Raw genomic sequence first — 15,168 nt, 5'->3', positions numbered from 1 at the left:
CAGACAAACCTACATAATGGTACTGTAGTATGGATTCTATACTGAGAATAGGAGAATTGTTTATGCTGCAATACTATGCTGAAAATAAAAGGCCGGGAAAGGTTTCTGCAGCAATGCATAGGTGTTTTCCAGTTATTATACTGCTAAGATACTTAATGGATATAACATGATTTAAGTTTGTTGTACTGACAGTGTCCGCAGCAGCCTGTTATTTCTAGCCGATGAGTAAACAGCAGGCTGATGATCTACAAAAGAAGTGCAAGCTTATTTAATACATTTCTATCCATAGTGTAAATGAAATACAGCGCAGTCTTTTGTGAAAGGCCTTCTAGGGTTTGGAATTGTGGCGATTACGATAACCAATTTGGCTGTGCCATCAACCTATAACGATAGAAAATCTAATCACGTAGCGTTATCGGGATTCTGTGCGATAATTTCTTATGATTTGTTTGTAACCCTCGCATCTAGTACTATGGCTAATTGCATTTCTTCCACACACATCTTGTTAAAATGGTTAGGTTTGAATCCTGTCTCGACACGTGGAACTTTTTGGTCAAGTTTGAAGGCCTCACCTGAAGAGATATAGCTTCTAGAGAAAGAAAGAAAGTTCAAAGAAGTGCGATAAAATTGGTGAGGATTGCTAATCGAATACCTTTCTTATTCGATTAGCAAGATGTCCAGTTGCCAAGCCTTGAAATCCGCACCTGTCCATAATGAATAGGTGCGGATTTCAAAGCTTGGCAACTGGACGTCTTTCTTGTCCTGTCGGAAGAACTCATTCTGATGCATTCACTCATTCACTGCAATTATGAAAAGATTGTACACTTGGGCAGAAACTGTTTCCCTATAACCTGTGATATCCAGCTGGATACCACAGACCGACTTCTCTTAACTGAGGAGTCGGTCTGGTCGTTGCCTGCGGTAACTCCCCCAACTGTCACAAGTTACGAGTTGTGCGTCTTGAAATGGCTCATTGTTTACCACTGTTTTACCTGTTATTATTAACTGATCGTAGTCTTTCTGTTATCCGGCACAAGTCTTGCGATTGTCGCGTCAAATTTCTCTTTGCGACCACAGAATCTCCATGGATATTATTTGGTAATTGGAGATCAATTTTGATATATTCCTGTGTATTTGCTGAACTGCTTTGTAATAACCCTTGCTAAGAATACGTGTTGCTGTTACTGAAGAGTGTTCCATTTCATGAAAAAAAGAAGGTTTATCTAATAAAGTGGCCACTCATTGCACTTTCTCCTTTTGTAATGTGTTAATATGTAAAGCTTGACTCTTTTGTGGTAAACATTTTTCTTTTCTTTTTCAAAAAAAAACAAAAAAAAAAAAACTGTAAAACTTTTTTTGCCCTATCGTTTTTATTTTTCGAAAATGTCCAAGGACTTTATAAACATTAATCATCTTCAGCATGCACTTGTTGCTATTGGGCAAAGTGATAATTCTTGACTGGGTGGTTCTCCTTTGCAGCCAGTTCTTTGACTAAATAGTGCAGTGGATTTATAACACAGTGGATAACCGCAGAAACTAGGTAAGATACGAAAAGGAAATTTGTCACGTGATTATCTTATAGTATTTTAGGAATGATACAGGATTTAAGATTATGAAAGAGGAAATTAATTTGTAGTGCAAATTCGCAACGACCTTGTCATTTTCCTCTTACTCACTTGAATTACTGCAGCTATGATTTAGTGGATTGCATTGCCTTCACTGGCTTCTGACGACACTGTGCGAGTTGTCCCTTAAGTAGGACACGACTGATGTACAGTTCCGACCTCTCGTTGACATGAAAATGCCAAGTTGTTTTGGAGACCAGAAAGACGCGCCTTTCATTTGTGTGTACTACTGATAAATTAAGGGCAAGTATTTTGGTACCTTCCTCCCCTGAGATGGGAGGATACAGATCGCATCATTTTGGGTGTGACGAGGGTGATACTGTTTCTCTAGGGAACTCGGTAGTTGTTTTCCTGTCAATTTCCGCAAATAAACGAAAGAAAAATTTTACAATTTTAATCCCTTCCTTCCGTGGCATAGGATAGTAGTCTTTGATCCCTTCCATTTATTTAGAAAAAAAATAGCATAGTAGCTTGTGACTATTTCGTCGTAAATTATTCTGCCATTTCTTCCACCGATTATCAATAACGGTTTACCTTTCAGACTAGCAGTAAAAAGCTGCTATTTGATTTCTGTCGACCACTAGAAGGAATTCTGTGTAGAATAATTGTTCCATCACGAAACTCCCTTTTAGACGCAGCTTCAGAAAGGAATTTTGCAGAGTGGTATAATAAGAAAACTAATATTTCGGAACTGTTTTCTGATGGGTGTGTAATCACAGACCTGAATAAACATATTCCTGTTAACGTTATATATTTAATGGATGATTAATAATATAGAAAAAAAAATGTGTTTAGGGGTTATAACCGATACTACTTCGGTTGCCTCATGTTGATGCTTAAGAATTTTCTGGCGATATTATGCACCATGACCCCCAATCTCCTTTACACTAATCCAAAATAACTCAGTATTATTTCTTGTAGTTTGAATGTTTAATTCGAAAACTATCGTTCTTCAGTATTCAGATGAATGGGTGTTTTATTAGATATTTATGTTTTCATTGTGAAACAAAAAAAAAAAAAAAACAATTGAGAATGATCTTGTAATTAAAATTTTTTTCAAATACATTTCTTTTTAAGTTCTTAAAACATTTGAAATTAATATTTACTATTCATGTGTATTTTTCAAAATTTGTAGAGCGCGGAAAAATAGGTTAAAAGATATTTTTAGATTTAAATTAAAAATTATCAGAATTCCATGGTTGTTTGTTACAGTTATACCGATGACAATCTCAAATGTCACTAGAGAGAAATATATATTCTAAAATATGCCAAGAATGCTATCACTAGAAAAATACATTTGCAGTGATTGGCTATAATATTCTTGATTAAACAGACTTTTAAAAGCAGCCTGCTACACTTTATCTCATTGAAATCATACTACTTATTTCGTTACCTATCTTAATCGTCCTTGCCTGCCCATATGTGTTTAGACTGAAGGTCCACCAAACTAGTCATGAATCTTCTTCAAAAGAAGTTTTCTTAGACTGTTAATGGTTTTCGATAGCATCACTAAACGAAATACAGTACTACTAAAAAGCATAGGATTCATGGGAGTTTAAGTAGAGTTAGTCTCCTAAGAGACTAACTCTGCTCTCCTCCTTTTCTTTTAACCCAGTAGTATCAGTAGTTTTTTCGATAACCATTGTCATAAATTGAAATGCACCAATAAAAAAAAAAAAGAAAATAAAAATAAAAACGAAGACAGTTCCTTTCTGATTGAAAGATAAATCTAAAGTAATCGAAGACTTAAGAAAACAAAATCCTTGAATTTGAACTGATCAACTTAAACTAGACTTGCATCGGATTATTGATCAAACTAGCACTTACCATACCGGATTCTCTTAGGAGGAGCCAGTAATATAACAAACCAACAGAAAATATGCTTATGGGAGAGAGGAATTATTGCACTCTCTTTGAGAATAATGCCAACATAGCTATGTGTAGCACGCAGTTACAGAAGCTGTCTATCCTTTTTGAAGTGAAATTTATTTAGGCGAGCCCCAGGCAGTTTTCACATGGAAGTAACTTGCGTCCGTGGAATGACAAAAATCGCAACGAAAATGCGACACGAAATGATGTACGCCGTACGTAGCAGTGACATACAACGCAATCGGTAAACCCACAGCGCGGCCGCTGTGTAACTCGCACGCGTGTTTTTTTTTTTTTTTGATTTGGTAGTTGTTGGCGCATCGGCTTCTGTGGCCATATTGCACCTCCCAAAGTTTTTGCAGTACTTTGATCCAAGCCCGAGGCGAGAATCGAACCCGCGACCTTTGGGTTGCCGGGCAGGTACTTTACCCACTCGGCTAGCCCGGTCGGCCGCACGCGTGTCGCGTTTACGTTTTAAATCGCTATATCTCAGCTTCTAGCAGTCCAATTTTAAAAAATTAAAAACCAAAAACTGTATTTCATAAAAATTTCGACGAAGAAAAAATTATAATTCATCATACCGAAGTAAGGAGTATAGAGCACGTATACGTGCAATGCGACCACATCCATTGGGTACAAAGGAGAGAGGGAGAGAGAGAGAGAGAGAGATCTGTAAAAACTTTGTAATAAACTTGTAAAATATTAAACCACTGTAATATTGCAATAACGTTTCAAAAGAAGTTTCACTTAACTTCCGCTATGCGTGCTAGGGACAATTTTTTTTTCAAGAACTCTGAACACCATTAAAAAATAAATAAATAAAAATATATATATATTTAAATCAGGGGTGTTACTCTAACGTTGCGGACTCTTTCCGGTCTCATTTCAGCAACTCAGAATTTTCAAAATGACTATGCAAAAATAGTAAAAGAAAATTCATTATTTGCAATAAATAAAGTAAAGGTAAAATCCTAACCAGCTTTTGAGCAGCTTAGCTGAATGAATAAGGCAAAAAAACCCATTTACAATAGTTTCTCAAAGGGTTCTTTGCAGAAACCCAAATACCCATCAACGAAAATGATCCTTTTTAATGTAATGCTAAGCTCTTGACAACTCGGGCGCTGATCATCAATACAACGATAAAGTCGTGCAAATGTTACCACGAAAGCCTCTGGTTGTAAAATAGCATTAAAACCAGAGGCCTCTAAAAGACAGCCTCATCATTTTTATAAATACATGCTCTCTTTGGGCGCCTCCGTAGCTAGGTGGGAAGGAGCAGCAGTGAGTAGCACACGCTTCTTGATTAGACCGGGGTTCAAGCCCGTCACCACCAAATACGGAGGATGCGGAAAGGTCAGGGAATGACCGGCGCAATATGGCCTCAGTTTATATAGATTATAAAATTTTAATCTTTGAATTTAAGGAACTCCCCCCCCCTCACCTTTTTTTTTTCCCTAATTCAGCCCTGCTTACAGATTTAAAAAAAAGTTCTCGTTGGTGAAGAATTTAATTTAGGAAGAACTTTAAATCGAATATTTGTTTTGCAAAATTGTATTAGTATTTGAAAACACATCATATGCTTTACCCGCTAAGCAACCTTAGTGGGTGCAGTCCAGCCGTATCACCCGGAAATGATAACTGGATGGTCCAAACATTAATTTTCACCTAAGTCACTGAACTCCAGGACTGGCTCTGGGAGTTTGTTGGAAAGTAATAAATACCATAGACAAATTTTAAAAATAATGTTTTCAGTAGTATGCATTTATTTAAAAAAAAAAAACCTTGAATGTATTTTTTCCCAGTTAGTAGGGTCAAACGATGCAAGAAAGCAAGCTTATAAAGCATCATCAAAAAAAAAAAAAAAAAAAAAGAAGAGAAAAAAAAAAACAGAAGAGAAAAAAAAAAGACACCCTTCCCTCATCACCTGTCCACCCCCTCCAATAATTTGTCTAGTTCTTTGAATTTATTCAAACCACCAACCTCCACAACAACGTATGGAAATGTGTTCCAACAATCAACCACCCGCTTTCTAAAGGCAAACTTCCGCACATCTATCCTGCAACCATATCCTTTCTCAATATGAATTTATACCCCTCAAGTGTGTAATCTGATCAAGAGGAAGAATACCAACAGCATTGAACTTGCCCAATCCATTCCAAGCTTTAAAATTTAAAACACCTGAATCAGATCACCTCGCAAGTTCTTAGATGAAATTTGCAGAGCTCAAGCCTTTCTTAGTAAGACCGCCCTTTTGTTTCCTTCACTAATCTTGTTGCCCTTCTGTGCAAGCAGTTATACATCCTTCCTAAAATGAGGCCTCCAGACCGGTATGCAGTACTCAAGGTGCAGCTTAACCATTGCCTTGTACAATAAGATAATTACTTGCTTATCGCTACTAGCAAAGTTCCTGTGTTCCTGTGTAGACAAATCCCAAAAAGCTATCCTGGTAGCCTCTCTGCACAATTACCCTTCCGGTCTTTTTTAATTTTCCACTACTCGAGTGTAGTACCACTAGCCTGGTACGTTAATCTAGGATTACAGCTACCCATATGCAGTACCTTGTATTTCAATGCTAAACTTCAACTGCCATTTGTCGTCTCATATGCCTAATTTTTCTGTATCTTGATTACTGTCATTAACCATTCTACCAACCGTTGTGTCATCTATAAACTTAGACATTAAACCTGATGTACCTTCATTATCATAAATATAGAAAACAATGGGTCCAGCACTGAAGCCTGTAGGATTCCACTAATAAAATTAGTCCACAAAGAGCAGTGTTCATTAACAACTACTCTTGTCTTCTCCAGCTCAACCATCCCTAGATGCCGACCGGGCTAGCCGAGTACCTGCCCGGCGACCCAAAGGTCGCGGGTTCGATTCTCGCCTCGGGCTTGGATCAAAGTACTGCAAAAACCTTGGGAGGTGCAATATGGCCACAGAAGCCGATGCGCCAACAACTACCAAATCAAAAAAAAAAAAAAATCATCCCTAGACATCATAGTATCCAATCAGATTGGGTATTATGTAATAACCAATCAATGCTGTGATTGTATTCCTGTATAGATGGTCCTGCATTACGTCTTTAACCGGTGACCCCATTATTTTTCCTGGAACGAAATTAAACTAACTAGTCAGTAATTAATTAATCATGCCACCTTTATGAACTGATTTGATGGTGCGGCTGATATGCTATAAGACAACCTGCATAAAAAAAAAAAAAAAAAAAAAAATGGTTGATTCATTTTTATATCAAGCATTAGAATTGTCTGTTTTTTATTTTGATATTCTTGTAGTATACATCTTTGAAAGTAATTTAGACTAGAGAAAATTTATGTATAATATTTGAAATTAAAATATCAAAAAAATTCTAATTAAAAAAATAAATATAAAAAAAAAAAGGTTTAGGTCCGCTAGAGAGTTAACTAAAGGTTAGATACCATAGAGACTCTGTATGTGGAACATAAGAATAATTTGGTGGTACGGTTATAAATGTTAGGAAAATTAATTGAAATATATCACAACCTAGTTTAGGTAAAAGGATGTAAATAATTTTGTAATTAATTTGAGCGTATAATGCAGACCTCTGTGGATATTTAGGAACGAAACCTTTAAAGATTAAGCTGATATAAATAAAATAAAAACATTTTATTCTGGGACGGCCACTTAAAGTTAGGGGGCTTCGAAAGGTAGACTATATTACAGTGCCAAAACTACAAATTCCCCCATCTGGAGATTCAAGGACAGCCCCCTTTAATCGCCAATAAACTTGCAACCCTTCGATTGATTCAAGAAGGATTCTCACCCCCCCCCCCCCTTAAATAACCATATCAACAAATCGTTAGTCGGTCCATCGGCCCCTTCCCATCGATCCTTCGTCACCGTGGATTTGGTGGCATGGTAGTTTCGCTACTGTGCGAGAATATTTTACCATATTTTAGTGTGTCACTACTTGGATTCAAATACGCGGCGTAACACTGTACTTGCACTGACCACTCGAATACGGTCGTCCGATTGTGTCCTTCAACCCGTTCTGTATGAAAAGGAAACTTAGTGTTAGATCCAGTCCTGATAATCACTGAAGTGTTTGTTTTGCCTTAGTTTTATATTAATTTAGTATTTCGTTATACATCTTGCATCAAACGTACTTATGCAAAGTGGGAGTGTACCCAAATCTAAGTGTTAAATCTAACGTGGAAACAACTTCATGTGGATATTAATAACAAGTAAGTTAACAATTCAATCTTCAAACTATGCAGAAGTAATGGATTATAACTAAAAACTGACATTACGCTAAAACATAAATTTGTTGTTGAACTATTAAAAATTTACGAGTTTCATACTTGGGAATTAATCGCTTACCGCAGTTTTTACACAGGATCTTTCTAATTTCCCGTATGGCTTTCTTACTGTGTTCAAGTGGAACTGATAGGGCATGGAAAGTAGGAACGGAATGTTCCAGTGAGGCTTCTGACCTCTGTGTTCGAAAAGCGGCGAAAACAATATATTGTCGACCGAGTTGTAGAGTTTCTTCGTTGACCTTTACCACACAAACAGATGTACTCCTTGTCCTCTCTTTGGCACGTTGCACGTATAACACTTCGATATCCTCTAGGTGTTGCTGCTGTTTTTTTCTGCCTATCCCCTCCATTTTAAGTAATTTGTGGACTTGAAAATTCACTCTGATTTTACTCCCATCCCGTTCAACAAACACTGTCATGACAGTGCCGTGGAATACGACGGGTGAGAGGTAGGCTTTGGACGCCGTGTCATATTTAGCGTCTTCGCCGAAACACAGCTCCTGCGACCAGGACACTGAGAAGCAGCAAGTGACAAAAATAAACCACACGGCTGCCCCACTGATCGACATGATTATACTCTGAATTTTGCTTTCTGCTTTGCCAATTTCGCACGGAGGCTACGAATTATTGTACGATCCATTGCCCGTAGAGGACATGTCAATACACGTGATACTCTCACTTACACCATACACAGTAAAACTGATCGTCCTACATGTTCGACAAGGAGACTTAGTCCTCTATATGCGCAGGTTCTCATGTTGCGCAAAAGACAGATTTCTTTATCTGCGCATGTACGGAGACTAAAGATTGCAGTTGTGTACGGAAACGTACGCACAGCAGATTTTAATGGTGTTTTCTTAAGGCTTGCATACAGTTCAGAGAAGGTTGATAAAATTGTTTCTCAACACACAAACACACGAAAGAGCGATAATTTTCCATTATTTGTGGGTTCATCTGCAGGACGTGTTCATTTGTGAAAAAAGCAAAATCATAAAATAAAACTTCTGCAAACAACAACGTAAAATAAAAAGAACAAAACTTTTCGCCAACTCAGTCACCTGCCTGGAATTAAACACTCGCGAAGCTTAATGAAATGTCGCACGAGAATGGAAATATTTAGCATTCTTATTTCAACTACACGGAAAATGCTCTTAATTAAATGTGATGTTAAAAAATGCCATTCTTTATTGTGATAAAATAAAACATTTACGGAAATGAAGTTGTGCTAGAAATGCTAGTTGAAAATATTTTATCTGGATCGGTACAGCCTCAGCCTCTTATCCCATCATTTTCTTCATGCTAAAAGAATCAGTGGGATTCATAACACATCCGCGATCTGTATTAATTATACTTAAATTATAACTAATTGTTGCTTGCTGTACTATATTACTCCTTCCCCCTACTCTCTGAGCGAAACAACACAGCGGTATGTTGACCTACCACCATTTTAAAAAAGTATGAGGCGCTGTTCCCTGTAGGAATTCTTTATAAAAGATTTTTTTCATCCAAAGCCATAATTAGTATTACTCTTAGTAAGGCCAAGTGATGCAATGAAGCAGACTTTTTCTGCATTAGCCAAAAAATAAATAATAATAAATAAAATAGAATGATAATAATATAAAACAGATTATTCATACGTTCCTATTCCCACAAGGTAAACTACTTAATTGTGCTTTGAACTTATCCGGATTCATTGCCCTTGTTCCATTAGAAGGAAAACTGTTCGACAGATCGTTGCTCACATGTTAACTTCATGAAATACAATCTTCTGTTATTTCTTGAGATTTTATATTTGTGACCCCTGGTACTTGTGTTATCTATGAGGGGGGAAAATCTTTTCTTTTGGGCACAGATGGTATATTATACGCTGTTTAGAGAGGCTATAAGGGATATGCGCTGAAAGTGATAAGATTTCCTAATAGGTCGGGCATGAATTTTGGTGTTTTAAATTTGGACGTGTGGGACAGGCGCTGTGTAAGGTAAGGTATGTTAGTGTCTAACGGTTCCTGGGATTTCTCCCATCTCCGCGAGTGTACATTGTATCGGGTCAGAGATTTGAAGGTGTGTGTGGGGTGGTGCTGTATATTGTGTTGTGCCCTTTGTTCCTCCGGTCTGTTAACCGCCAAGACCCTAGTGGGACCCGACGTTACCTGATGTTGGTGTTGTGATGGAAGAATTGCATGTGGTTTTTCCTCAGTCCATACATGCTGAATGTGAAAGTTTTGGATTCCGTCTCGTGTGAAATGTGCTTCATCTGTGAATATCACTAAGGCAGGAAAGTGAGGAGTTGTACCAAATTGCTGCAAGAACCACTGGCAGAACATTACTCGCTGAGGGTAATCTGCTGGTGACAAGGCCTGTACCCGTTACAGATGGTAAGGATACAGTTGGTGTTCTCGCAACGCTCTCCAAATAGTCGAACGTTGAACAGCCAGTTGCATTGCTATTCTGCGTGTGTTGATTCCAGGAGTGGCATGCACAACATCCAAAATCTCGTCCTATACCTCAGGAGTCGTAGATCTTGGTCGTCTTCTGTCGGCAGCACGAGGTGTAAAGTCCCATGTTGACAAAGGCGGCGGTCGATACCTACAAACGTTTTCCTTTCTGGACATCATCGTTCTGGGAACCTTTCGTGGTACAAACGACGAGCCTCTAGAGCATTGCCGTCCGACAAACCGTACATAAAGTGCATATCCGCTTGCTACTAATTTGGATTCCGTCTCGTGTGAACTGTGCTTCATCTGTGAATATCACTAAGGCAGGAAACCACTAGATTCTGTCAGTACCTTGTGATGAAGGAAATCACCTGTGGAAGATAAGACATTCCAGTTAATAACTCGGGAACCAAGCATTTCTGGAACTATATTGATATAAAATATTTTTATTGTCTACATATGAGGAACTCATTCCTGAAGTTATGCCGTGTATTTTTGAGACACCCTGTGTAACTCAAGTATGTATATATGTGTGTAAGGCGCATTATAACCATAGTAGCTTATGCGCCTTTAAACTCCCATAACGACAACAACAATATGTATGTAACTTAGCGAGATAATGAGCCAGCAGCGCTGTGTATGTACGTGACTTTGACAGAAAAAATTGTGTGGGAAGGGGATAGATGTGCCATTACAAATATAACGGACACTCCAGCCGTGCTGGGCAGCGGTGTCCGCTATATTTGCACCAGCTGGATTATTTAGTTGTCTTCAATGGTCCATCAACCAGCAAACGTCCAGCCAGTGGCTGTCCAAATTCTGGAGACTGCTTGTTGATATAGGAAGCCGACAAATTACAGCATCCTGCTAGAGATGTTGCACATTCAATTCGGGCTGCAGGAAGGACGACTAGTACTTGGGAACAAAGTATTACACTAATGCTGGACCATTTGGTGGGAAATTTGAACCACCACAATGAGAATAAAACTAATATTTCAGCATACGAAGATACGATATTTCTTAATGAGAACTACACTGGCATGGGAAATGAGCCCTAATTTCAAAGTGAGGAGTTGGAGATGACAATTCATAAAATAAAATATAACAGATGTCCCGGTATGGATCTGGTTGAAGCTGAGGTAATTAAACGAAGATTTCGTGTGATGCCAGCACATCCACTTACTATACACTGAGTGATCACTGAATTATGACCATCCCTATGAAAACCGAATGCGACCCGTTGACCACGTGAGGTACGAGAGTGCACAGTTAGTCGACCTACGTAGCATAGATAAGGTATCATTGGTTCAGTCGGTAGTAAAATTCCGAGCGTGATGGGTAAAAGGAAGGATTTATCGCATTTTGATAAAGGACATGTTGCGGGAGGGGCGCCTCCGTAGCCAGGTGGGAAGGAGCAGCAGTGCATAGCACACGCTTCTTGATTAGACCGGGGTTCGAGCCCGTCACCACCAAATACGGAGGATGTGGAAAGGTCAGGGAATGACCACCGCATATCCCGGAGCAATATGACCTTAGTTGCTAATGCTCCTAAAAACCAAATAACAACAACAACAACAACAAATATTGCGGGAGCTCGACGAGCTGGTGCCTCGATTTCCCAAACTGCTGAACTGATGGGGTGTTCGAGAGCCGCCGTAGTTAAAGTGTACCAGGACTGGCGTTAAAATGGTCAAACAACGATCCGACGGCAAAACTGCAAAGGTCAGCGAAAGGTTGATGTTAGCACCGGATCCGACGACTCGTACAGGCGAACAAGCGCAGCACTTTTGAAGAGTTGGCTACCCAATACAACATGGGCCAACCCGGAATAATATCTGGCATGACCATGCGTCGCACGTATGGGCTATACCAGCAGATGACCCCTACGGCATCCTCTCCTAACCAAGATTCATCGGCGTAAAAGACTCGCCTGCTGTAAAGAGCATGCAAGTTTGACGTTAGAAGAGTGGAAGAAGGTGTGCTGGTCGGATGAGTCACGTTATTTACTCCACACCGTGGATGGTCGTGTACGGATTTAGCGTCAACAACATGAGGTTCTTAATCCATCATGCATGGCATCAAAAGTGCAGGCCGGTGGAGGCGGTTGTATGGTGTGGGGCATGTTTCACTGGCAGGAACTTGGACCCCTGATGCATGTGGAACAACGTATCAGTGGTCTCTGCTATCGTCAATTGCTTAATGACTGACTGTGTACACCCCGCTATGTTACACTTTTTCCGCAATGTCGACTGTGTCTTCCAGGATGGCAATACGCCGAGCCATCGGGCACTTTTTGTGCAGGACTGGTTTGAGGAACACAGTTCTGATTCCAGCATATCGATTGGCCTCCGAACTCCCACGATATCAATCCCATAGAGGACTTGTGGGACACTATGGAAAGGCATATCAGGTGTCTGGATACACTAATCGCCTCCATACCTTCATTTCTGGGAGCATTACACACAGCTTGGTTGGCAATACCTCCCGAACGCTTCCCACATCTTGTTTAATCAATGGCACGTCGGATATCTTCTCTACTGAGGGCAAAAGGAGGATCTACGAAGTAGTAGGTAGGTGGTCATAATCCAGTATATGTAGTATATGCGGTACTGTAGTGCGCAGAACACCGAAACTGGACATTTGAGGAAAAAGGATGTCTGATCCGATGAATTTCGGTTCATTTAATCCCCTCTGACTGCGAGACCAGGATACGGCGACGGTAGCTTGAGTCAATGCACCTCTCGTTCCAGGTGTTGTCAATGCTGCAGGCCTGTCAGGGAAGTTTGAGGGTGTGAAGGGCGTTTTTGTGGCACACGTTAGATCTCCTTATACTGGTCGATCAAGATCTGAATAACACAGCCCACTTTGAACAGTGTTACTGACCTGGCGCGTCCCTGCACCGCTTATCCACCTAGAAACGATTATTTCCGGCAGGATAATGCCATAAAGTCTGAGTAACCTATAGTTAAAAAGAAATCCAAAGAAGAACAAAATTAGTCAAGAAACACTTGTCACGATGAACCAACGACGACAAAACGAAAAGCAAGATAAACACTGACAAGTACAAAATTAAGTATACTGGATTATGCAAAGCCATTAGAAAGAGATTCAGAGGGGACATAAGAAGATTTAACGGGAGAAACGTAGAACAAGCATTAAGGGAAGACAAAGGACTTAAATCAGCAGCCATGAGCAGAAATACAGAAAGGCAAATGGTACTGAAACTGAAGAATAGCGATGGTGTACTCATAAATAGCAGAGAAGGCATAATTCAAATAGCAGAAGACTACTATAAAATATTATATAAGGAACAAGGGAATGATGCTAGCAGTGGGGAAGATGGATCACAAATTAGCAATATATACGACATACCCGATATTCTTCCTAATGAGGTAGAACATGCGTTGAAGAAAATGAAGCATCAGAAAGCCCCAGAAGAAGATGAAGTTATTATAGAATTTTTAAAATTGGAGGAAGAGACATGACACAGAAACTGGCAAAGCTCTTCACAAAATACATTAGGAAAGGCGTGACGCCGAAGAAATTGAACAATGCAATCGTAATTTTGCTGCACAAGAAAGGAGATAAATCAGAAATTGGAAATTATAGACCACTTAGCTTGTTGTCCCACACCTACAAGTTGTTCACAAGGGTCATTAGTAACAGATTAGAAAGAATACTTGATGAGAATCAACCGAAAGAGCAAGCTGGCTTTAGAACAGGATTCTGAACTATGAATCACCTTCACGTAATGCCACAGCTAATGGAGAAAGCAAATGAATATAAAACACCATTATGCCTGGCATTTGTGGATTATGAAAAGGCATTTCACTCCGTACAGCATAAGGGAATGTTTCGGGCACTGGAAAGACAAGGCATAGACACCTCATATATTTCGATTTTGAAGAAAATATATCAGAAGGCTACCTCCTGTATTGGACTAGACAAAGACAGAAGCAAATTTAAAATTGAGAAAGGAGTTCGACAAGGTGACACAATATCTCCGAAGTTGTTTACTGCTACCCTTCAAGAGCTTTCAGAAGATTGGACTGGTTGCAGAAAGAAAACATTGTGAATGGAGAGTACCTAAACCATTTACGATTTGCAGATGACATTGTGGTCATAAGCCACGATCCCAATGAATTAGACGAAAATCTTAATCAGTTATGCAGAGTTAGTAAGAATTTCGGACTAAAGATAAATACGGTAATAATGAACAAGTATGCCAAAGAAAGGGATATAATCATTGAAGGAGCAGTAATTGAAAAGGTGGATTCATATACTTATCAGGGACAAGTCATTAGCTGTAATAATGATAAATGGCTGGAAGTCAAGAGAAGAATAAATTTTGGATGTACAGCATTCAGGAAATATAGTCGCATGCTGAGGAGCAATATCCCAATTTGTTTGAACATAAAATAATGAACCAATGTATACTCATCATGACTTATGGAAGTGAAATTTAGACACTCACAAAAAGAATTGAAGAGAAGCTGAAAACTACACAGCGATGAATAGAACGAATTATATTAGGAATCACACTGTTGGATAAGAAGAGAAAGACATGGATTAGGCAGCAAACAAGTAAAGAACATTCTTATCAAAACTAAAGAACTGAAATGGACCTGGACAGGACACATAGCTCGAATACATGATGACAGATGGATTCAGAAAATAACAGAATGGTACCCAAGAGGAGCCAGAAGAAAACCTGGAAGACAACAACGGAGATGGACAGATGAAATTCAAGAATTCGAGGGTGGTAAATGGATGGCCATTGCCGAAAACAAAAAGAACTGGAAAGTTGTCGGAGAGGTCTTCATCCTGCAGTGGACTGAAAATGGTTGATGATGAATGCAATATGTCAGACGGCACAGACCCTGGCTGATAGTGCTGGGAGCATGATGGTCACTGGATGTCATTCCGATTTAGCATTAA

General features: G+C 39.3%; 1 protein-coding gene across 2 annotated transcripts in view; it reads right to left on the bottom strand.

Moving 5' to 3' along the window:
• Nucleotides 1–8,483, bottom strand: part of LOC150081692 (pro-neuregulin-2, membrane-bound isoform-like) — a 226,125-nt gene extending 217,642 nt beyond the window's left edge. For both annotated transcript variants that reach the window (XM_090379553.1, XM_090379552.1), the window contains exon 1: nt 7,857–8,483. In XM_090379553.1, the coding sequence (XP_090235679.1) occupies nt 7,857–8,364 (508 nt within the window). In that variant the 5' untranslated portion in view covers nt 8,365–8,483. The remainder of the gene's footprint in view (nt 1–7,856) is intronic.
• Between the last annotated feature and the right edge of the window lie 6,685 nt (nt 8,484–15,168).

This window comes from Mastigoproctus giganteus, chromosome 8 (genome assembly GCF_048544385.1).
Source record: "Mastigoproctus giganteus isolate SK-2022 chromosome 8, ASM4854438v1, whole genome shotgun sequence".
NCBI lineage: Eukaryota > Metazoa > Arthropoda > Arachnida > Uropygi > Thelyphonidae > Mastigoproctus > Mastigoproctus giganteus.
The sequence above is the reverse complement of the archived record's forward strand: the minus strand, read 5'-3'. Positions and strand labels throughout refer to the sequence as shown.